Source organism: Crotalus tigris, unplaced genomic scaffold, assembly GCF_016545835.1.
Source record: "Crotalus tigris isolate CLP2741 ecotype Arizona unplaced genomic scaffold, ASM1654583v1 scf7180000024424.1579004, whole genome shotgun sequence".
NCBI lineage: Eukaryota > Metazoa > Chordata > Lepidosauria > Squamata > Viperidae > Crotalus > Crotalus tigris.
In genome coordinates, this window is record NW_024100591.1 from 1,407,469 (window position 1) to 1,432,390 (window position 24,922).

At 36.5% G+C, this 24,922-nt stretch overlaps 1 protein-coding gene across 34 annotated transcripts in view; it reads left to right on the forward strand.

Moving 5' to 3' along the window:
- Positions 1-24,922, forward strand: part of CLASP1 (cytoplasmic linker associated protein 1) — a 215,205-nt gene that overhangs the window by 181,240 nt on the left and 9,043 nt on the right. For all 34 annotated transcript variants that reach the window (XM_039330094.1, XM_039330098.1, XM_039330093.1 and 31 more), the window contains 5 exons: positions 9,560-9,710; positions 13,024-13,270; positions 13,895-14,085; positions 15,294-15,422; positions 18,402-18,608. In XM_039330094.1, coding sequence (XP_039186028.1) covers positions 9,560-9,710; positions 13,024-13,270; positions 13,895-14,085; positions 15,294-15,422; positions 18,402-18,608 — 925 coding nt within the window. The remainder of the gene's footprint in view (positions 1-9,559; positions 9,711-13,023; positions 13,271-13,894; positions 14,086-15,293; positions 15,423-18,401; positions 18,609-24,922) is intronic.

Sequence of the window (24,922 nt, forward strand, 5' to 3'; positions counted from 1 at the left end):
TTTCAACATAATCACCATTAAATTGAAGCACTTGTCATAACTTCTTACAAGGTTTGAAATTCCTTAATAGTAGTCACTCGGCACCAAATCTGGCTAGGGGGGGGGAGGATGATCAAAAACATCCCAACGGAACTGCTTCAAAAGTTCTTCGGTGTGTCTTGAGGTGTGCGCATGAGCGTTATCGTGAACCAACATCACACTGGAAGTGGTGCCATAGAAAATCCCGCCAAATGTGAAGATGCCAAAGGAGTACTGCTAGTGAAGTTCATGGGGCATGGTTCATCCATCAATTCAGAAGTCTACTGTGAAACATTACGAAAACTGAGACGAGCCATCCATAACAAGTGTTAGGGCATGCTGACTTCCAGTGTGATGTTGATTGACGATACTGCTCGCCTGCACACTGCTAGTCACACCCAAGAAGTTTTGAAGTAGTTCTGTTGGGATGTTTTTGATCACCCCCACTATAGCCCAGATTTTGCACCGAGCGACTACTACTAAGGAATTTCAAACCTTGTAAGATGTTATGACAAGTGCCTCAATTTGAATGGCGATTATGTAAAAAAGTAATGTAATGTTGTAGTTTTCTAATGTTTATAATAAAAGTTCTCTATCTGCAAGTATCTGCATCTGTGAGTGTCTGTCATTGATAACCAAATGGAGGTTTATTTCCGAATTGCTCTCGTACATATAGTAATTAAAATATTTTGAAAGGATGGTGGCAATAAAATTGAGATAGCAGTGTACATATATACATAAATATTCTAATTCAGAACCATTTTCTTCCAAAAGATAGTGTGTGAATAGACTTACTAAAGGGAATAACTACTTGCCTGATCCCAGAATTTATTTGGGGGAGGCATACAACTTGGGGGCATATACCAGAGAAGGGACACTTTAATCTGTTTTGTCTCACAAATATAAATGGAAATATCTTCCCTTATTAAGTAACATTTTTGTCCTGATGGAAATATTACCAGAAGGTTATTGATAGTTCATTGTGAAATGATTTGACCATTAGCATCCTGTCCACATGCTATCAATTTTAAAGTAACTATTTTCTGTTGATCCTGCTACTTAACATATCAACCTCTATCATATTCTGTTGATCCAATATGTTGTTCTGAAATGCAGTCCATACTAAAAGTCTCTACTGAATATTATTGACTCAGAACATTATTTGCAATTGAGTCAAGTGGCCTTTGTTTATAAATATTGAAAATATTAAGTTTCAACTTGCTGGAATGGAATTTGGCACATTAGCAAGTTTGCTCCTCCAAGCAACTCATGAACTTTGATCACAATAAATAGGATTAACAAAAGGTGTATCTGCTTCCTAAACATTTACTGTATTTACACCTGACTCTCTACTTGAAAAATTAATTGCAAACAAAATTCCTACTGTTAGTGGGGTGTACTCCTAGCTATATGCCCTGGGCCCCAACATAGCACCAGGGGATCATCTATTTAGATTTTTAAAATTGAAAACAATGAATGAGAAATGCATATCAGTGTCAGTATAAACTGTATTTTCAGCAGTGTTTATAAGTGTCACATAACATGGTACATGGCTACAGGCCAATATTTATTTTATCTTCTGGGTTTTGTGATTGGCTACATCCTCTATGAATAATCATTTTGTGAGAATGTCCTTAACATTCATTGTCCCTATTAATAGTATTTACATACTGTCACTATTCCAAATGAAAGATTGAGGATTTCTGGCATATGCATGTGGTCCTTAAGTATATCTTATAATTATTCAGAATGCAGGTATAGATTTTAAATACAATACATGTTTTAGCTAATGTGAGTTTACTAACATGTGCTTAGCAGATACAAAAAATGCAAAAAGTATTCTTTATCCTGTACAAATATGACCTTAGTGGGGAGGGGTTTTCCCCCTTTTCAAAGATTTTTAAAATGTCTGACATTTTCTTCTCCATATATAGTATTTTTCAGTTCTATGTGTATTATACAACCTACTCTGTTTGGCCATTTTAGGTTATTTTGTTCCACTGAACTTATTCTTTGATAAAATCAGGATAGTTTTGTTCTAATTAGTGTCAGCTTTCCACAAGTCAAGAAATCTAAATCTCTAGACATTTTCAGCATAATGATTATATATGTTTAAAATAAATATGGTGTATATTTGCTTGTATATGTATGGACATGCATTGTAATATACACATAAAAACACATACATACATGGGGTTATTTTTCTTAAGGAAAAAAATGCATATATATTTGATTTTATATTCTATTTCTGTTGCTTTTTGCTCCAAGCTATTCATTTATTATATTTTTATCCATTGTCAATATTTTAGTTTTCAATCATATTTTGCTGTTTTTATTAAATTACTTTCTTTTTCAAGCTTTAACCTATAATATTTGAGAAACATTTCACTGTGACTTTTACATTTTTCTTTGATCTGGCTTTCTATTTTACACTCTAATTTTTTGTTCCTGCTTTTCAGAAATGTTGGAACAAAAAACAATCCTTCAGGATTTAAACTATAAAGCTCATTTACAAATATAACTTACATTCTTTTGATTTGATGAAACATACTCTTGAAATGAATCTCTTTCATTGCATCTGAGTTGCATTTGTTCAAATTAACGTTTTGAAAGAATTAACCAGCAAAATATATCTCTTTAGTTTGAAATGCTAAAAGGCCCTCTTTCTGTCAGAATGTTGTGCTTTGGAGTTACAAACCTGTCAATTTGTTTGGTTATAGTGAGATAGTAAGGGAGAATTGGTCATACTTTGTTTGTTAAAAGTTGAGGTTGCATGTCTTCAGTTGCTTGCCCCATAGGATCACATTTGTAATGTTAGCCTTTTTCTCTCCAAATGCAAAAAGTATGTAAACGTAACTTATTTTTGGCCTTTTTTTTCCCTCTGAAAGACTTTCATGACAAACAGCTGAAGAAGCATGCTGTGATAAGGTTGTGCATAGATCTAGCGTCAAAGAGCAAAATTTGTGGGCATGTACGGAACATTTGTTAGAATCCTCTAAGGGTTGCACTTTTTCCTGGGTAATAACTCTTCCAGGGAAACATATGGTTGTTTTAAAATGTTCTCAACTGGTGCTATATATTATATGCCCATGCTCACTTTGAATTTTACATTTTGTCCTTCGAATCCAGATCTTTGCACAGCTCTAAAGTACTGCAAAATTATTCTGATGTCTCATTTGATGACTTGCAGCATTTTTCATTTATTTCTACACCAATTGTAATTTTTTGCTATAATGACGTACTGGAAACTCAATAGAAACAAAATGACTAATTGAATACTCCAGCAGTTCTAGAAATAAGTCCCAATATATGGCATAGCTCATCTTATAGAACTGCCTCAACAATGATGGACAATGCCATATCTGGCCTTTTTCATCTTGGTAAATCTTTGCAACTGCTAATAAATATCTGGCATGGAGATAGGCTAAAAAGCTACAGTAACATGGATGCCCAAAATGTCTTACACTGGAGAGTCAGATCTGCAGTGTTTAATTTTCCTTCCAGAAATTATGTTTTAGTAATGGTTTGTGTATTTGCAGAAGTAGGCAACTCAGAACTGGAAGTGGTTCATGGGGGTATTGGATTTGATATGGCCTCAAAATAGATACAGTATGAGAGATTTCTAAGGGTTTATCTTTATTTACCTGATTTAGACATTAGAGTAGTATTGGATAAAACTAGTCAACACAATGTGGGCTATAGGAAACAGAAAGACTGTTTTCTCAGTTCTGGAAAGTGATTGTTTGGAAGAATGAATTAATAAATGGGAGAAATAAGCAACCCTGTTTTAAATTATGGTATAAATTATCAGTCTGAATGCTAGTTGTTCTGGTTTTTTCTGCTTTCAGTTTTGCATTAGAGCATTGGAAAACTGCTATCAGTTTGTTTGCTTGACAGTTGGGCTGCTAAAGGTGAGCGGGTTTTATGTATGGTATAAATGATGGAATCATATGCCCATAGATATGACTATAAGAAGAAATTGTAGTATTTAATATTTAGTGCTGTTTCTGAATAATTGGTGGTTGTTTATATTGAGTATATGGTGAGGCTAAAGAGAACTTACTGATTGTGGGATATATTTTCAGCTTATGCAGGTGTCTATCCAGATCTATTTTTGTTGTATCTTTAAATCTCATATAGTCTAAGATAATTGATTGCAGCACATATTCTGCTTACCTTGATATATTAGGAAAAACAAATTTTCACTGTAAAACATTTTCTGACTATGTATTGTGAAATAGGCAAATGGACATAGACAAGATATGCCTTAAAATTTCTTAATGATACCTATTAATATTGCAAGTATTAATGAATAGCAGTATATTTACCTGAAGCAAATCAATGGAGTATTCCTGTTCAATCTGTTTCTATTAAGTTCTTCTCTAGTTGAGAAAACATGAAAAAAAAAAAACCACAGCACTCAGATTGTAGTTTTCTTTTCCCTTTTTCTGTTTCTTCCCTCCTTTTCTCTTTTTTCTTCCTGTGATCACTGCAGTCGTTTCTGGGGTTGGAGTGCAGATGGGCTGTCGAAGCACCCCCCTCCCCTTTTTCAGCCTAACTCCATCCCCGCTGCTCCTTCTCACAAGACTTTCAGGCGCTCTTACTCTCCCAGGTAACAAGCCACCTGTTATTCCAACCTGTCAGAGGTGTCACAATGTTATTTACCTTTTGGCGCAGATGAGTGCTTTCAAAGAGACAGATCCAGGGGATGTGGAAAGAGGCAGCACCTTTTGCCTTTATAGATTTTACCTGTGAAGAAACCACAAGTGGTAGATAACCACAAGACCAGAATTAAGTTATATTGAACTTTTAGTTAGACACTGTAACTACACCTTTCAGATGTGCTTGTCTACAATTCCTGTGATCTCTATATAGCAAGACTGGCTGGAAAATAAAAATTTGAATGTCACGCATGAAGACACCAGGTTGCAAACCTTTAGCATAATACTACAACTGTCTTAGTAGCTGAGAGGAATAGTCAACCGCTAGGATCTAGTTGACATTTTATATGCATACTTGCTGGCTGTGTACAGCTTCCCAGTCAACTCATTTGGAGAAATATAGAACTAGACTCATTAATTTTTTATGTCACTTCCTACCCTACTTGCCCCACTTGCCATGTGGTGGAATTCCAGTTTTATTTGTTGAACTTCACATGCATAAGACTGGCCTTTGCATTTGTGCCCAGTCTCTGTTTTAAGACCCAGCCCTTTTGAATTGGTGGGTCCCTGTGGAATTTTGACATGTTATGTCTTGAAAAATTATTGGGAGAAGTGATTGCCCATTTATAAAATGGCTATATTGGGAACATAACCAATCCATCATCAGTTTCTTAGAATTCTACTTGCCATGTCCTTTTTTTGCATTTTCATGCTTATGGTTGCCATATTAGGGAAGCAAAGAAAATTTCCCAACAAAGTATAAGCCACCCATCTTTTCCAGCTGTAATGAATGATTAGCAGGCCCAGCATCATTCTTGTAAATAAAGATGATATTAAAGTTGATGCTTTGCAGCATGCCATTTTCCCATTATTAATGAAAATTATATTTTAAAAAAGCAACTGGGGTAGGAAGCTGATGAGATACCAAGGAAAATGTCTGCGGACACAGTGAACTTCTGAGACCTACCTAGGAAACCCCAGACCCTTTAGTTAAGAAAATTAATCATAAATTACAATTGTCAACCATGACAAAATTATACTATTTGCAACAAAAGAGATTGCTTATTACATAATAGCATTTCAAATTGCAAATGGCTATATGAAAGCATAAATCTAATTTTAAACAGTGTTTAGATGCATATTGTGCAGATGTGTTATTGGCCAAGTTGAGATTTCCTGGCATTTGTCCTTTATTATCCCTGTTTGTATAAAGCTTACTTGTACAGCTATCAATATGAAGATTCAGTAGATCTTAATCTTCATATTTGTTAGCAAAGCTTGAGGATATAATTACAACATCAGTGCCTGAAAAAGTGTGAATATATCATTGCTTGCAGTGATAGATATCTAGCTGTGCAAGAACAGAACAATGAGAACACTGAAAGAGACACAAAACTATTCTTAATTATAGCAGATAGAAGTCTACAATATTATTCTATTTACATTACTCTGTGTGAAATTAAAATTAGGACATCAATAAACAAAAATGATTTATGATATAGATTTAGGTTTTTGTCCTTCAACCAAATGTGATGAAGATTACTGATATTTAAAAGAAATTTCCTTTGTTTTATAGAGCAATTATGGTTTTATACTTAGGACATACATGTAGAGTCCCAGACATTGGCAAGTTCTGAATCCTTAAGGCTGTACTTGTTGGAAGCTGTGGCAATGGAAAATAATATTGTGACATCAATTAAAAGTCACACATTTTTTCTCATCTCTTTGTTCTTCTTGTAACTTCTCCAATTTTATGCATGAATCACTGTTTTCTATTGTATAAAATTGATATAATGTAATTTATTCATTGTAAATTGATCTTCCATTTTTCTTTTTTTTTTCCTTTTATTTTTACATTATCTACAATATTTCATACAGCTCTTATACTGGCTAAATGTATTTGCTTGTTCATGTGATTAGGTTTTTTAAAGAAACAATACACCAAAATTGTTCTTTTTTGTGAGATATTTTCTTATTCTCAGGTTTAAAAAAAAAAGGCTCTTCCCTTGTAGACTTTGGATGCCACTGATATTTGAAATCTATTCCACTTAACAAGTGATAGGGAATAATCCATACATTTGCAAAATAGTAGTCCAAATTACTATTTTACAATAATGCATACTGTTTGAATCCACTCCTAATTGCTTTGTTAGGAAAAGTTTGGTGTTTTTTTTCTTTTTTTCTTTTTACTGGAAAACAAGGACTATCATTCAAAATAGGACCTTTTTTTCTCCTTGCCATACTAATATACAAACTGCAAAATGAACATTGTGATGCAAATTGAGTTTCTGGTGGCTCTATCATTTTGCTGTGAATATATGTGTCATAGTTCTATACAGTACATAGCGTTCAGTTCCTTTGAGGAGCATAACAATCTAAAAATTAGTATAAGAAAGAAACATCAGGTAGAGGCAGTGATAATAAACCGACAGTGGGTGTGCAAGCAGTGCTGAAAAGTTTTGTTGAAAATAAATCCACTTTGTAGCTGAAAAGGATTGATGATTGATTTGAATTATTGGGGTTGGAGTTATTTTGCTTCTTTTATGATTCGACTGTATGAATATTAAGTATATTGATTCAGATTCTCAGACCCATGCTTGTAGTTTAAGGAACACTAATAATAAGGTGTATGTCTACCTTTCTGTATTCATCTGGTCAATCAATAGGGGAAAAAAATACTACTATTGTTATGTAGAGAAATATTGCTGTAGAACTAACAGCACAAAATATTGTTAAGGAAGAATTGCCATAATCTTAACTAATGCCTATCAAGGAATTCTAAAACTTCCTCTTTGATTTATGATTTATCTCATATAGAATCTATGAATGTTTGTTTAAAAGAATAATTGTTGCTTCCCTGACTTGACTACAGGGCTACAGTACAGCAAGCTGTCACATGTTGAGATTTTAGGATGTGCGGTATTATTGCTTTGCCAAAACACCAGATATACATTCAGTCCTGCCAGCGTTGCTTGGGCTGTGCTGCTGAAAGAGTACACTGAAAGAAAGTCAGGGACTGGAACTGTTTCCATGAGATATAAATCTTGTTTTTGGCAAGTAGTTTTAAATAATGAAATACTAGTTTTCAGAATAGATCATCATTTTGTGAAATATTCTCTTAGCAGAGATAGAGTTTTGAGCTTGTTGTAGTATAGGAGGAACTCTTTAATTGTAGGCCTGTTTCTCTGGATCCAGAGGAAAGCTTTCTGTGTTATTCACAGTCTACCTACCCTGTATACAGCAACTCGCCAGCTGCAGAATAGAGAGCAATATTTAGTTTTATGATTATTTTCCCACAGTCGTTAAGTGAATTTGGTTTCCCCAATTGACTTTGCTTGTTAGAAGCCGGCTGAGAAGGTTGCAAATTGCAATCATATGACTGGAAGATGCTGCAACTGTTATAAATATGAACCGGTTGCCAAGCTCCCAAATTGCAATCACATAACTGTGGGAGTGGTGTGATTGACCCAACCTCAAAGATGGTAGTGATTTACTTTTTCTGGGGCCACTGTAACTTTGAACCATCATTAAACAAATGGTTGTAAATTAAGTACTAGCTATATTTATGTTTTAATTTCTAGCTTATCAGTTACCTGGATTTTAAATAATAGTGTTTCGAACTTTAGCCTAAAAAGAGTAGACAGCCCTTCATTCCTGCCTTCCAATTTTTTTTAGTAGAACCTTTAGATTGTGCTTAGTGTTTCATATTTCACTTAAATTGCTGAAGTAGTAATGTGACTGATCTGGTTAAAACACCAATGATAGACCAAATAAAATTTAGCCTTAATTCTGATATTTGAGAAACCTCATCTTATATAATTAAGGAAGAAAGGAATTAAATTATATTAGTATTTTTTGTAATTCTAGAGTCTTTTATGGTGGTCTCTTAGGGGAAAAAAATCACATAGAGCAAGGGTGTCAAACTGCTGGCCCACAGGCCGGACACATCATCGGGAAGCTACGCCCACCCCATTGCCGGCAATGGCGAAAAAGCTCCGATACGTTGCATGACATCATGTGACGTTGTGAGTTTGACATGTCTGACATAGAGGAAATGCTCTTTCCAGCAAGCATAAGAAAAAAAACGACTAGAGGAAGATGAGAAATTGCTGATAGATTTTTATTTAAAAATAATTAAGGTGTAATAATTTAGATTCTTTGATTTGGATTCCTTGCAGAATAAAATTTAAATCCAAACATTAGTTTAAATCCTTCTTACCTTGAGTCTGCAATACCATAGGTTAAATTTTCTGCATCACTGATGATTAGTTTTATTGCTATTTTTTATTTATTTTCATATATTTGAAGCTACATTTCAGGAAAAAAATACTAGAACTTCTTTATTCCATGGGGAAATACTCCATTTTAATGTGCCTTTGGATTTTTATATAGGAGAATGTATTTAACATCTTGGGAAGCATTAAATATAATATTTGTGCAGTTAAAGACATGCTGGATATTCATGTTCACCATGTTCTTGTTATTTAATATTTTTATCCCACTGGATAGAAAAAGGGTTCAAGAGAGATCAATTCAAAGCTAGAAAAGAATGGTATGATTTGTAAGTTACCATTTATATTTAAATTTAACTCAGGGCAAGATGTTTCTTCTCTGAATAATAAATATACAGCCCTTACTCTCTTGGTCAATTGATGAGGTCCAGCATTGTTGCTGTCTAATTATAAGTTTAGTTTCAGTAGTTTTTATACATTCTGGAAATTAACATCTGAGTTCCTGCTGCTCAAGCTGAAAAATCTTCTGAAAGTTGCATGTTTTAAAATTGAATTTCAAATGTTGACTTTTTAAATGAGAAAATGTCTAATTCAATCTCAAAGGAGCCACTATTTAATTTTAACATTCCGTGTATGTTCGTTCTTCAGCATGCTGGATTATGACACGGAAAACCTAAATTCTGATGAAATTTATAGCTCTCTTCGTGGAGTTACAGAAGCAATTGAAAAGTTTAGTTTTCGTAGCCAAGAAGATCTAAATGAGCCAATCAAACGTGATGGAAAGAAGGACAGTGATATTGTAAGTAGACATTGAAAAAATGTGTAATGTTTGTGTGATATTAATAATTGAACATTTACATGAATAGTTTCCTATTTTGAGCATTTCCTATATTGTTTAGTTTCAAGCAAACAACACGTGGGTGATTGAGTTTGTCAGCTAGGCATTTTTATATATAATAGTTTGACCAGATCTGCTGGATTGTGTAGAAGAACAAGAGGCAGAGCCTGGGGGCAGAGTCAAAAGAGGAATCAGATGGGAATCGTTAAGTTCCCACAAGCAAACCAAGTTGAATTCTTGAATTCTGTTAAGTCTTATCTGGCACCAATTTAGTGCTGCCAGTATTGATTAGATTCTTGTGTATAGGCTTCAGCAATTAATTTGATTGGAAGTAACATGATTCTTTGTGCCTGACAGAATACTATAGTAATAACATATTTTAGGAGTATCAGTTTGAGGTATGCTGATGTACACTTATATACAGTATACAGTATATATACAATGTTGTTTCATTTTTTAAAAATATAACTATTTCCTTTTCTTTATATTTGCCATTCCTGCAATGGAGAACATGATGGGAAAATCATAATTTTTTCCTATAAAACTAAAATATATACACTTTTTGTACTGAGTTGTAAAATAATATCATTCTTCTTGTCACTAGAATCAAGTGCTTAATATATAATAATAATAGTAAAGTTGAAAGGGACCTTGGAGATCATCTAGTCCAACCTCCTGCTCAGGCAGGAAACCCTATAGCATTTTGGACAAATGGCTGTCCAGTCTCTTCTTAAAAACTTCTAGTGTTGGAGCATTCACCGCTTCTAGAGGCAGGTTGTTCCACTGGTTAATTGTTCTAACTGTCAGGAAATTTCTTCTTAGTCTAGATTGCTTCTCTCCTTGATTGGTTTCCATCTGTTGCTTCTTCTCCTGCCTTTAGATGCTTTGGAGAATAGCTTGACTCCCTCTTCTTTGTGGCAACCCCTGAGATATTGGAACATAGCTATTATGTCACCCCTAATCCTTCTTTTCATTAAACTAGACATACCCATTTCCAGCAATCATTCTTTATATGTTTTAGCCTCCAATCTCCTGGTCATCTTTGTTGCTCTTTTCTGCACTCTTTCTAGAGTCTTAACATCTTTTTTACATCGTGGTAACCAAAGCTGGATGCAGCATTCCAAGTGTGGCCTTACCAAGGCATTGTAAAGTGGTATTAATATTTCATGTGATCTTGATTCTATCCCTCTATTAATGCAGCCTAGAACTGTGTTGGCTTTTTTGGCAGCTGCAGCACACTGCTGGCTCACATTTAGGAGATTGTCCCTAAGACTCTAAGGTCCCTCTCACAGTTACTACTATTGAGCAAGGTACCACCTATATCAGTGATGGCGAACCTTTTAGAGACCGAGTGCCCAACCTGCAACCCAAAACCCACTTATGTATCGTCCAGTGCCGGATGGGCATGGTCCATTGGGTGGGCGTGGCCCATTGGGTGGGCATGGCTGCGGTGGTAATGGCTGACTGGATGGGACTAAAAAGTTCAATCAATCAATCCCAACTTTGCGAGATCTTTTTTTCTCCACGCAAGAAGTTGAAATTGGATTTATTGATTGAACCTTTTTTTTTCCCACATGGCGGTGGAGGCGTAAAGCGAAAAGGTTTTATAAAACCCAGCTAGGACTGGGGCAATGGCACGCATGCCCACAGAGAGGGCTCTGCGTGCCATAGGTTCACCACCACGGACTTATATTGTACTTATACATTTGGTTTTTCTTGCCTAAATATAGAACCTTACTTTTTTCACCATTGAATTTCATTTTGTTAGATAGAGCCCAATGTTTGATCCTCCACTTGGTACAGAGTTTGTCTCTCAGGTGATGTCAGGGTAGTTAAAGTCCCCCATTACTATTATGATGTGCTTTCAACATACCTTAGTTATCTGTCTAGCAAAAAGTTCATCTATTTCCTCTGGTTGGATGGCCTATGATATACATCTGTGGCACTGTTAATTTTTCCCTTTTTATGTTGACCGAAACGCATTCAGGACAGTTTTCATCATTGTTGTGCTCTATTTCTGTAGAGATATAGTTATTTCTTACATATAGTGCAACTTCACCTCTTCTTTTATTTGGTCTGTTTCTTTTAAATAATTTAAATCCCTCTACCTGTGTGTTCCATTTTTGGGTTTCATCTCACCAAGTTTCTGTAATGGCAACAATATCATATCTGCCCTCATTTATTTGGATTTCTAATTCACTCTGTTTATTGCTCATACTCTCTGCATTGGTGTATAGACATTTGAGTCTTTTCTGACTGACCCTGTGTTTACTTTCTACATAACCTGTGTGATGCCTGGATTCCCCTATTTTCTTACCACCTATTTGATTAGTGCACTTTGTGTGGCAGTCGCTATTAAAAGCTTGATTTTGCTTGACAGCAAGGTTGATATTCTTGTCCACACACACATCTATGTTACATGCACTAGATAACCCTATAATTTTTAGATTGCCGAGGACAAGAATGTTCTGTGTCAATTAACTCACTGTCCCTGTTGTTTAGTTTAAATGTTTCTCCAGAAAGTCTGTAATTTTAATGCCAAGTAACTCAGTCCCTTTCTTCGATAGATGCAAACCATCTCTTTTGTAAGTTTTTCATTGGACCAGCTGCAGACATTGTATACAATATAACCAAAGCTTTCCCCTTTACGCCACTCCTTTAGCCACATATTTTTGTTCCTTATATACTGGTAAAACCTCTTACTAAGTTTCTGCCCCAAGCTCTGGAAATCTGGGACAGATCATTTGTGCCAAGTTGTACAATAGCATCAATATCACAGTCCTTACTGGCATTCTTTACTATCTTAGAAATATGCCTCTTGTCTCTGCTGGCAGTAGCACCTGGCAGATACCTGATCTCTTTTAAAATCTCCACATTTTCTCCTAAATTTACAACCCTTACAATTGAATCACCAACCAGAAGGTGGTTTCTCTTTTTGGATGCCTTGCTCTTCTTGCATGACTGATGTGTAATAACTCTTCTTGCATGACTGATGTGTAATAACTGATTGTTCAAAATTATTCAGCAGCTGCAGAAAGAATAACAACTTATTGGAATGGCTACAGATGATGAAGGAAATCTACATGTAGAAACTGCCAGTTTGAAATTAGGGTTTAGTGCAAACAAAGTTCTAATTTATTTAGCCCTACTAATCAGATTCGGAATGGAAAAAGATTGTTGTTTGCAGTGTAACCTATTATCAGAGTAATAATAGAGTTGCTCTTAATGGAAATTGGTCCCAATTAAGTCATTTTTCTTTGACCAATTGCTACAGGTTTCCAGAGATGATGGTATTGCCTCACCAGCCACTGATATGCGTGGAAGCAGTGATGTGGTGGAAGGAGGAAGGATGGCTCTAGATAACAAGACTTCTCTGCTCAACACCCAGCCCCCACGTGCCTTTTCTGGACCCCGAGCTCGAGAGTACAACCCTTACCCCTATTCTGATACCATTAGCACCTATGATAAAACTGCTCTTAAGGAAGCCGTATTTGATGATGATATGGATCAGATTCGCGATGGTTGGTTTTCATTTATTTTCTTAAATTCAGTATTGAACGTATTGTTGCCTTAACATTTACACATTGGTGTTAAACTGTTACAGAAGATCATACTGACACTAGCTTCTTGAATTCAGTTTACATCATTTCTTAATCAGCCTTGCTGGAATAAGTAACAGTATCTTGCTCTCCTGGGCAAATGATTCAGCTAGGTGGTACAACAACCACAGGCTCATCTTTCAGTTCTAATAATGAGACTTGGGTCCTGACATTCTGTAAGTGGTCTTCTACATTCATATCAGTAAAGAAGACAGGCTCCAAAAGTCATTTTTTTGTGAACTGAAAGCTATATATGGTTAAAGGAAAAGCCATGGGAACAGAACCTTCATATGTTTTCATCTGGCTCCCCCTGCCTGCTCAGAATTGCTTTATGAGCATATAGTGACAAGTGGCAACACTGGGAATCAATTGTTAGAGACTGAATATATTTAGATTATAGATAAAATCTTTGTACTTAAAGAATTCGGAGACAGATTATGTTTATATACTAGTTAGAAATATTGTGTATAAGTCCTACCATCACCTGTTAAAGTTCTTGCTTATTTTTCTTTACAGTGAAATTACTTTTTCACTTTTTTTTCTCAGTGCCCATTGATCATTCTGACTTGGTGGCTGATCTTTTAAAAGAATTATCCAATCATAATGAGCGTGTAGAAGAACGGAAAGGAGCCCTTCTTGAATTATTGAAGATTACAAGAGAAGATAATCTGGGAGTTTGGGAGGAACATTTTAAGACAATTTTGCTTTTATTACTTGAAACACTTGGAGATAAAGATGTAAGATAATGCTTATGGGTTTGCTGTGTCTCATAGATACTTACCACCTGCACTCTCATTACAGCATATGTGGCTAACGTTTAGATGGTGTTCTCTGTTTTCCTTAGTTTAATCTGGCTTCCACAGTCTCAGAAATGCCAACCATTTGGCATTTATTTAACTCCACCTCCAGTTTCTCCAAGGGAGCATCACCCTGATATCGTGACACTTGAAATTTGTATTTCTCAAATGCATGGTGTACGTTGGAACACTATTGCTGCGCTACTCACTTCCTTTACCAGACATCTCTCCAGTTGAGGAGGGGGGCCCAGCACAGAGTACTTTACTCAAGATTCACACCTGTTATTTTTTGCCATTTGTTTCTATCGGTACTTCTTGTCATCGGATATTCAAAAGTTTAAATTGGGACAAATCAAGTGTTAGCTTGGGAGTTGCAGAGATGAATACCAAACCATGGGGGCATACTTAACATAGTTCAGTCTGAGGAAGCTAAACCATATGCTGGGTTGAACTAGTCAGTGGTTGAAATGGTTCTCATCCAAAAACACATCTCAACTATTAACATAACCTGAAATGTTATCTAATATTCTAATAATGATCTTCTTGGATAAAGGTGTCAGTGACTAGAGAGGAGTAGGACTGAACGAAAAACCAATAGTGATCTCCAAAAGAATTGGATAGATACATTTGTGCAAAACTTGGAAGGCTGCTTTAGCTTCCTGTGTTACTAATAAGATAGTATTGGTCTTCATTACCAAATAAGTTCCAAGGAAATGAAACTTGAGTTTTTAGATTTTTTTATGTATTTCCAAAAGAGACTGAACCAGAAATGGTTATGTAATAAATTTGTTTGCTATTCTCTTTGATACACAGTTCAATGAGTGGCTTATTTTATACATTGATATAATATAAAAGCTCCCAATATTTATTAGCAGCTCAGTTCTCATGCAAAAATACTATTGAGTTTTGCTAATGAACTTGGGCCCATGATACAAGGCTACTGTGGTGTTCACTTCTGAGCCTTGTTCATTTTTCTTGATTTAAACATTTGATTTTATAAAATATGTGTCCATTCTAGTCAAGCAATGCATTCCTTGCATTAATGATTTTGAAGAGTGAAATGACTTCAAGGCACCCAGAGTCGCTTGTTAGTGAAATGAGAGGCATATAAATTTAATAAATAAAGATGTGCTATTTCTTTTATTTAGCATTCAATACGAGCCTTGGCACTGAGAGTTTTGCGAGAAATTCTGAGGAACCAACCAGCAAGATTTAAGAATTATGCTGAACTAACTATCATGAAGACCCTAGAAGCGCATAAAGATTCTCATAAAGAGGTAATTCTGAGTGTCATACTATAGTTTAAGAATCAATGCATCTATAGGTCATGCCTTACTATTAATTCCAATAGCACAAAACAAAACAATAATGAGCCAGTTTAAGTTTAAATAGAATGAAGAGAAAAATAAATCATACTTAATGGAATTCCTAACCTATAGCTCTGACTATTTCCATACATTATTGACTGTGGCTGTAAATTTACTTTACTTGTGGGTCTGCATTTAAAGAATTTACTTAACTATCTCATGTGAATGACATTAGCTCGGGAGCCATCTTTTAGCTATATATGCCCTAAGACACTCTTATCTGCAGCCTCTAGGACCTACAAAACCATCTTAATGGGTACATGTTTCAGGGTTTAAAAACCAAAATATTGGTTTAGTTTACCTAAATGAAATGAAAAAAAAATGTCCATAGGTCCCAAAATTTCAGACCCACCTACTTTGCAGGTATTCCTCAAGTAGTAGTGTTGTTTCCCCAACCCCAAAAAGGTTGCCATTTCTTGCCAGAACTTCAGTGACAAGTAAGATGAAATGAAGAATATGAATACATTCAACCTATTTCAACATATCATATTTTATGTTTAATCTACCCAGATTTTCTTATTGTGATATTTTTTTAAAACTAGCTTTAGTCCTGTATATATTTTTGTATTTATTTAGACCATGACTTTCCAGGTTTATTACAGGACTGTAATCTTTCTAATTGAAAGCAGTTGAGTTAAGGGTACGCAATTCTGTATAGAATAGTGAAAATTTAAATAATAATAATAATAAAGTTGGAAGGGACCTTGGAGGTCATCGAGTCCAACCCCCTTCTCAGGCAGGAAACCCTATACCATTTCGGACAAATGGCTGTCCAGTCTCTTCTTAAAAACTTCCAGTGTTGGAGCATTCACTTCTTCTGGAGGCAGGCTGTTCCATTGGTTAATTGTTCTAACAGTCAGGAAGTTTCTCCTTAGTTCTAAGTTGCTTCTCTCCTTGATCAGTTTCCATCCGTTGCTTCTTGTTCTGCCTTCAGGAGCCTTGGAGATTAGCTTGACTCCCTCTTCTTTGTGGCAGCTCCTGACATATTGGAACACTGCTATCATGTCCCCCCTCGTCCTTCTCTTCGTTAAACTAGACATACCCAATTCCAGCAACCGTTCCTTATATGTTTTAGCCTCCAGTCCCCTAATCATCTTTGTTGCTCTTCTCTGTACTCTTTCAAGAGTCTCAGCATCTTTTTTACAAAAAAAAAGAGCCTTTGACCCTAGAATAGGAATAAAGAATAAGCTACACTATACATCTATTTAGCTGTTTACAGGAGTTTTAAACACATGATGACTTATTCAGTTAAACAAGCAACAAGGCATAAGGATTGTCGTGAAAGGCCAGGAAAGATTTAATCCTTTTAATAAATCAGCATGTCTTTATTATGTTTTCTTGGAATCAGAGTCTTCATACAACAGCTTTCTGTGTATGTGTAGCCACAATTAGCAACAGTTGTAACAGATTTTGCGATAAAGCACTTGGACAAAACATTTTGTTCTTAAGGAGTGCCTTTGTTGGCAAGCTTCTCCCTACCGTGCATTTTTGTTGTCTCACCTTGACTTTGTGCCTTTGTCCATTTCTCTGTGAATTACCTGTGCAAATGATTGAGAAAGCTTGTCATCTCCAGCGTCACTTTAATATGGACTCACACAACCTGAAACTACACAAAGAAGGATCAGAATGAACAGGGCATGGGGAACTTAAATTCTAGGACAGAATCTTTAGCTTTTTGAAAAGTCATCCGCAACGAGGATGCAGTAGCATTCTTCAGGTACCTAAAAGCTCAGAAGAGAATCCTGACTTGTTCTCCGTTGTTTCAAAGTGCAGGAGATGGAATAATGATTAAATTACAGGGAAGATACATTCAAGTGTAACTTAGAACACAAAACACGACAGTAAGACCACCTAAACAGTAGAATTTCCCTTTGCTGGACATCTTTAAGCAAAGGCTGGATAGAGACGTGCTGATCACAGAGTTGGGAATTGATGAGCTAACTTTCCAATTTTTTGATTTTATATAATTTTACAAAGTATAATTATCAAAATACCTTAACGTTATCTATATTCTATATTTTTGAGCTTCATTTTATACCTCAAGCAGCTTTCATTCTCATAAGTGTATAGTAGCAAAACTGTATCTTCTTTATAATACCAGTTAGTACCAATTATTATGAGTAAAATGAATGAAATAAATGCACACCATATGTGTGGAAGTATACATATATAGGAGCTATATGTATTTATGTTATGGATGATTTAGAATGCCAATGAAAGAAAATATATGGCTACTAACACATTTAATCTGTTGAACAAAAAGACATTGATTCACATCTAAATAACATTAGAATAGGCAGCTATATCGCTGTGCAAAAATCTATCCTGTACTGCACAGTTCCTTCTGCAGTTCTTACATATGTATATAGAATATTCTAACCAGAATAAATTCTGCGTAGAAAATTCACCTTTTATTTATGATGGATATCGGAATACATTCAGAGCAAACAAATCATTTTGACAAATATATTAACTTTATTTGCTCTCCATTTATTACAGTGAAGATCTTCACAGTTACCATCATATCCTAAAATGCAGAATATACAAGTTTAAGATAAGTCATTGGAATCAGAATATGGTCACACCTACTTTTTTCTTAATATTTCCTTCAGCAGTATGTTAATCTGCAATAATTAGTTCTTCTGATCTGTTTGGTAAATACAGAACTAAGTTTCCTATGCTCACCACTGTTGATGGCAATGGCAGAATTTTTTTTATAGTGTTCTGATAGAAAAATGTATTCAGAAATGTTCAGTCACTGAGACAACCAATATAATATAATAAGCTTGCTGTTGCCTATACTCATGGTTCTTAAGGATGTGAAGGTACTATTTTTTGTAACACTATAACTTTAAAAATTGTCTGCTTGTCTTTCTCAATCCACTATAGGTTGTGAGAGCTGCCGAGGAAGCAGCTTCCACACTGGCTGGTTCCATCCACCCAGAACAGTGCATCAAAGTCCTTTGTCCCATCGTTCAAACAGCTGACTATCCAATTAATCTGGCTGCTATTAAAATGCAAACTAAAGTCATTGAGAGAATCTCAAAGGAGTCATTACACCAGCTCCTACAAGACATCATCCCTGGATTGTTGCAGGTATGCTTCTGTGAATGGAATTGTTCAGTTGCTCCAAGCAGAAAATACCATTTTTATTTATTTTATGTTGGTGTCTCACAAATTATAAGACTTACTAAATTGAATGAAATAATAGTAAGAAATTAGAATGTAATGCATTTTCAGTGTATATGAGGAACCTTTGGGCTAAGGTCCTGTTTCAACCTTGTTGTTGTTGTTAATTCGAGGTCATGTCTGACCTATCACGACCCCATGGACAACATTCCTCCAGGTCTTCCTGTCTTCTACCATCTTCTGGAGTCCATTTAAGTTCACGCCTACTGCTTCAGTGACTCCATCCAGCCATCTCATTCTCTGTCGTCCCCTTCTTCTATTGCCCTCAATCTTTCCCAGCATTAGGCCCTTCTCCAGTGAGTCCTTCCTTCTCATTAGTGGCCAAAGTATTTGAGTTTCGACTTCAGGATCTGGCCTTCTAAAGAGCAGTTGGGATTGATCTCTTCTAGGACTGACCAGTTTGAATGACTTGCAGTCCAAGGGACTCGCAGGAGTCTTCTCCAGCACCATAGTTCAAAGGCCTCAATTCTTTGTCGCTCAGCCTTTTTTATGGTCCAACTTTCACAGCCATACATTGCAACTGGGAAAACCATGGCCTGGACTATACGCACTTTTGTTGGCAGGGTGATGTCTCTGCTTTTTAGTATGCTGTCTAGATTTGCCATAGCTTTCCTCCCCAGGAGCATCTTTTAATTTCTTGGCTGCAGTCCCCACCTGAGGTGATCTTGGAGCCCAGAAAAATAAAATCTGTCACTACCTCCATTTCTTCTCCATCTATTTGCCAGGAATTGAGAGGACCAGATGCCATGATTTTGGTTTTCTTAATATTGTGTTTCAAGCCAACTTTTGCACTCTCCTTCTTCACCCGCATCAAGAAGCTCTTTAGTTCCTCTTCACTTTCTGCCATTAGCGTGGTATCATCTGCATATCTTAGGTTGTTGATATTTCTCCCGGCAATCTTAATTCCAACTTTTGATTCATCTAGCCCTGCCTTTCTCATGATGTGCTCTGCATATAAGTTAACAGGCAGGGCGACAGACCTTAAATCCATCCAAAGCCACCACCATTCTTTCTGTCTTTGCCAACCATGTTGCATCTTGTTGGGTGGAAAAGCAAGTTGGGGGCAGAGATGGTAAAAACAGGTATCAGTGGAGTCAGCTTTCTGTGGCTCTACAGGGCAATTCTCTTGATTTGAAAAAACATGCTCTTTTGTATGGAACACGTCTTTGCACAGAAAAACTGGGTGGCTTCAAGGGCCAGTCCCAATCCTAACCCAAGCAGCTTCTTGGATGAGAAGCGAAATGCCTTCAAAGAAAAACAACCAGGGACATCCATGACCTAAATGATTGAGAATCTCCATAGACTTCAAGGGCCAGGGGAGGATTCCTATCCAATCCTCCTACGCTCATCCTTGTTCTAACTTTAAAAACAGTTTATTGAATCAGTCTCTCTGCTTCTTTCCCATTGCTGCTTTAAAAGCCTTTAGATGTGGCAACCAGTAAGACCGCCAACTCTCTCAATTTTTTTTCAGGCCAATTTGCTATTTTCAGACAGACAGCAGTCAGAGAATGGTTGAGTTTCCTTTATCACCTTCACTAAATATTTCATTCAGGCAAGTTTTTGTTTATTTAGACAAATTCATTCCGGAAACTCTCAAAAGTACAATCAGAACAGTCACTCTGAACCTCCCTAGTTGTTTGATGAAGAAAGGTCAGTTTCTGCTAAATGGTTACAAACAGATTAAGTAAGCTCTAATCCTGTGACAGCATTCAAGTAAATTTCTTGGAGTCTGTTTCTCTCTCTTCCTTCCCCCCCCCCCCATCCTCCTTCCTCTGAGGCACAAGCCTCTTTACAGTCAATCTTAGTGTCTGGTAAGTTTCTCTCTGCTTTTAACTGAGGGCTTATGAATCACCTCTCCAATAAAAGGCTTGAAGAAGTGGATGGTAAAGTTAATATAAACTCTGAGAATACAGGCATTGTCGATGAGGTTCCAAAGAAGTCCTTTATTTGCACTCATTGTCTTTCTTGCCTCTCACAAGCTAATTAAAGGTCAAAATGGCCAAAGGGAATTCTGGTTTCCCAAAAGGCTTTTCAAAGAACAGAATAAAGTTGGGGGTCAAATGTCATCATTGTTTTTGTTGGTTTCGTTTATAAAATGTCTTGTTCAGTGGTTTGTTTGTTTGTTTTGTTTTTTTGTTTTTTGAACAGTCTTAAAGCACTAAAAGTACTGGTTATCAGTTTTACATAGCATGGGTCAAATTACTTGTGAAACTGAAGATAGTTATTGACATATAACCATTTGTTTAGTGATCGCTCAAAGTTACAGTGACTGTTTTTCACACTTAGAACTGCTGCAGTATACCCTTAGTCATGTGATCAAAATTTAGATGCTTGTCATTTGTCGTGTATTTATGACAGTTGCAGTGTCCCATGGTCATGTGATCACCTTTTGCAACTTTCTGACAAGTAGTCAATGAGGAAGCTAGAGTCACTTAACAACCTTGTTACTAACTACACTGATTCACTTAAGAACTGTGGCAAGAAAGTTCGTAAAATGGAGCAAAACTCACGTAACTGTCTTAGCAACAGAAACTTTGGGTTCAATTGTGGTCATAAGTCAAGCCCTACCCGTAATGTCTATATCAAGTATCCTAGTAAAGAACAGCTTAGCACCATGTGTGCTTGTAAAGAGTATGGAATGACAGGAATGTTTTTTTCTCTGTGTGCGTGTGCATGTGTGTTGTGCATTTTCTCTGCATGTATGTGGGTACTAGGTGTTTTGGGGGGGGGGTATTAAGTGTTTTTCCTGTCTTTTGTGAATTGTGGGCTGTGGTACAACTGCCTGTTTATTGGATGTTATTTTTCTGGATGATTATGTTTTAATTCTCTTGTTTTTTGAAACATTAGTTTCTCCTAAGCCTGAGGGCTGGCATGCTTATGTCTTCAGTGGATTGACAAAGAGATTGGATGGGCAGATTGCTTTGGGTTCCCTGGAGAAAGGCAGGATAGGAATTGAATACATACAGTACATATATAAAATGAAAACAAATAAGTACCACATCTTTTGGGTCAGATGTAACAAATAATAATGAGACTGAATTAATATGCTACTGTGTTTCCCTGAAAGTAAGACCTACCCCGAAAATAAGCCCTAGCTAATTATAACAATGAGACTAAATTAATATTAGTTTTAACTGGAGTTTGTTGAACACTGCAATCTGATTCTTGCATAATGCAAAGTTGCTACACATGATTTAGAAACTACAATGATTGGTTCACGCATTAATAGCTACATATATGTTTGTTTAAACTTAACTGTTCTTGCCCAATCCTTAGGTTTCATAAGCAAGTATTGATGCCTTTTTAGAATTTACAGTTCTTATTCCAAAGGGTATCTAAGTTGAGATTGTACAGCACAAGCTATTAAATGTATGAAGAATTATTTTTCTGGGCAGAAAAATGATCATTGATAAAAAGAAATTCCTAGTTCCTTTATTCCAATGTAGACTCCAAAGGCCATTTTTCATGTTTTAAAAATGAAGTATCAGTTGGTTTTTATACAGGTTAGCTTGTATTATATGGTTTAGCTCTGAACTACTTGTTCAGTCGCTCTTGTTAGTCCTTCCTTGCTCTCTGTGTCAGATTCTCTAACTCAGGCATGTCAAACGTGCGATGTCACATGACATCGCACAATGTATCATGACTGTTTCCCCATTGCCGGCAATGGGGTGGGTGCGCTTTCGGCGTGATGCATCCGGCCTGTGGACTGGCAGTTTGACATGCCTGCTCTAACTAAATGGTTTAAGTTGCATGTTTGAAAATCAGTTCATTTTTATGTCTTTTAGTCATTCAGCATGTAAGAAGCATGAAAAAGTCCATTTAATCTGACCATGTGTTTAGTAACTTGTAGATACATTACATAGTGGTACAATGAGAGAAAAAATTATTTGATCCCCTGCTGATTTTGTACATTTGCCCACTGACAAAGAAATGATCAGTCTATAATTTTAATGGTAGGTTTATTTTAACAGTGAGAGACAGAATAACAATAACAAAAATTCAGAAAAATACATTTCAAAAAATTAAAATCAATTTGCATTTTAATGAGTGAAATAAGTATTTGACCCATTCGCAAAACATGACTTAGTACTTGGTGGCAAAACCCTTGTTGGCAGTCACAGAGGTCAGAGGTTTCTTGTAGTTGGCCACCAGGTTTGCACACATCTCAGGAGGGATTTTGTCCCACTCCTCTTTGCAGATCCTCTCCAAGTCATTAAGGTGTCGAGGCTGACATTTGACAGTGAGAACCTTCAGTTCCCTCCACAGATTTTCTAGGGGAGTAAGGTCTGGAGATTGGCTAGGCCACTCTAAGACCTTAGTGTGCTTCTTCTTGAATCATTCGTTTGTTGCCTTGGCTGTGTGTTTTGGGTCATTGCTGTGCTGGAATACCCATCACGACTCATTTTCAGTGTGCTGGCTGAGGGAAGGAGGTTCTCACCCACGATTTGATGGTACATGGCCCCATTCATTGTCCCTTTGATGCAGTGAAATTGTCCTGTCCCCTTAGCAGAAAAACACCCCAAAAGCATAATGTTTCCACCTCCATGTTAGACGGTGGAGATGGTGTTCTTGGGGTCATAGGCAGCATTCCTCCTCCTCCTCCAAACACGGCAAGTTGAATTGATGCCAAAGAGCTCAATTTTGGTCTCATATGACCACAACACTTTCACCCAGTTCTCTGAATCATTCAGATGTTCATTGGTAAACTTCAGACGGGCCTGTACATGTGCGTTCTTGAGCACGGGGATCTTGCGGGCGCTGCAGGATTTCATTCCTTCATGGCGTAGTATTACCAATTGTTTTCTTGGTGACTATGGTCCCAGCTACCTTGAGATAATTGACAAGATCCTCCCGTATATTTCTGGGCTGACTCCTCAACGAGATGAGATCTTGCATGGAGCCCCAGACCGAGGGAGATTGACAGTTATTTTGTGTTTCTTTCTATGCAAATAATCGCACCAACTGTTGTCACCTTCTCACCAAGCTGCTTGGCGATAGTCTTGTAGCCCATTTTAGCCTTGCGTAGGTCTGCAATCTTGTCCCTGGCATCCTTGAACAGCTCTTTGGTTTTGGCCATAGTGGAGAGTTTGGAATCTGATTGATTGATTGCTTCTGTGGACAGGTGTCTTTTATACAGGTAACAAGCTGAGATTAGGAGCACTCCCTTTAAGAGAGTGCTCCTAACCTCCGCTTGTTACCTGTATAAAAGACATCTGGGAGCCAAAAATCTTGCTGATTGATAGGGGATCGAATACTTATTTCACTCATTAAAATGCAAATCTATGACTTTTTGAAATGCATTTTTCTGGATTGTTGTGTTGTTATTCTGTCTCTCGCTGTTAAAATAAACCTACCATTAAAATTATAGACTGATCATTTCTTTGTCAGTGGGCAAACGTACAAAATCAGGGGATCAAATATTTTTTCCCTCACTGTACATTGTAATTTTATTCATTTAGAAGGGTGGCTAACAAAATACAAGTTACCTTACTGATCTGGTTTTGTTGAGGAATATGTATTTGCCTTAGAAAGAAATAAAATCCTTCCTCTATGCTCTATGAGAGAATATCCTTTGTAAGGTCTCACATAATGCTGAACTATTTGTCACTAATGTTAAGTGACAATGTATACTGCCTGGTTATTTGGGGTGATAAAATTTAATTCTAAGGAGACAGAAAAGTGAATCTTGTTGAAATGCAGATTTGCCGAACAGCAAAATAAAGCAGAAGATAAAGCATTCCATCTGGGTAAATCAGCTTGCAGGGGGGGGGAAGAGAAGCAGCACCTGAACTAAAAAAAAATGTTGCTTTTTATTAAGTCCCTTACCAGAGGCCAAAGTCAAATCAAAGCCACAAGGATGATGAATGGTCACACTTTGGCTATGTTGACCAGCGTGAATCCTCCCCCCCTTTTTTTCAGTTGGTTTGTCATAGTTAATGGAATTAATAGAAACCATAAAAACCATGTAAGAAACATAGAGTTGTATAAGTTAGGCAGCAAGTCATCTTGCCAAACTGGAAGAGGATATTATGCATTCAGATGTCTAGAAATGTAAAACATAGCTATTTAACCTCCTGCTTCATTTGCAGAAAGGAAGCCTAATCTGATCTTGCCTTATGAATACTGTTCCCCAGCAAGGGCTGCAGTAGCAGATAAGAGTGGGGGGAAAAACTAGATGTATGGGCTGAAAATCCTTGTAACCTTCTCCCAACAGAGGTCAC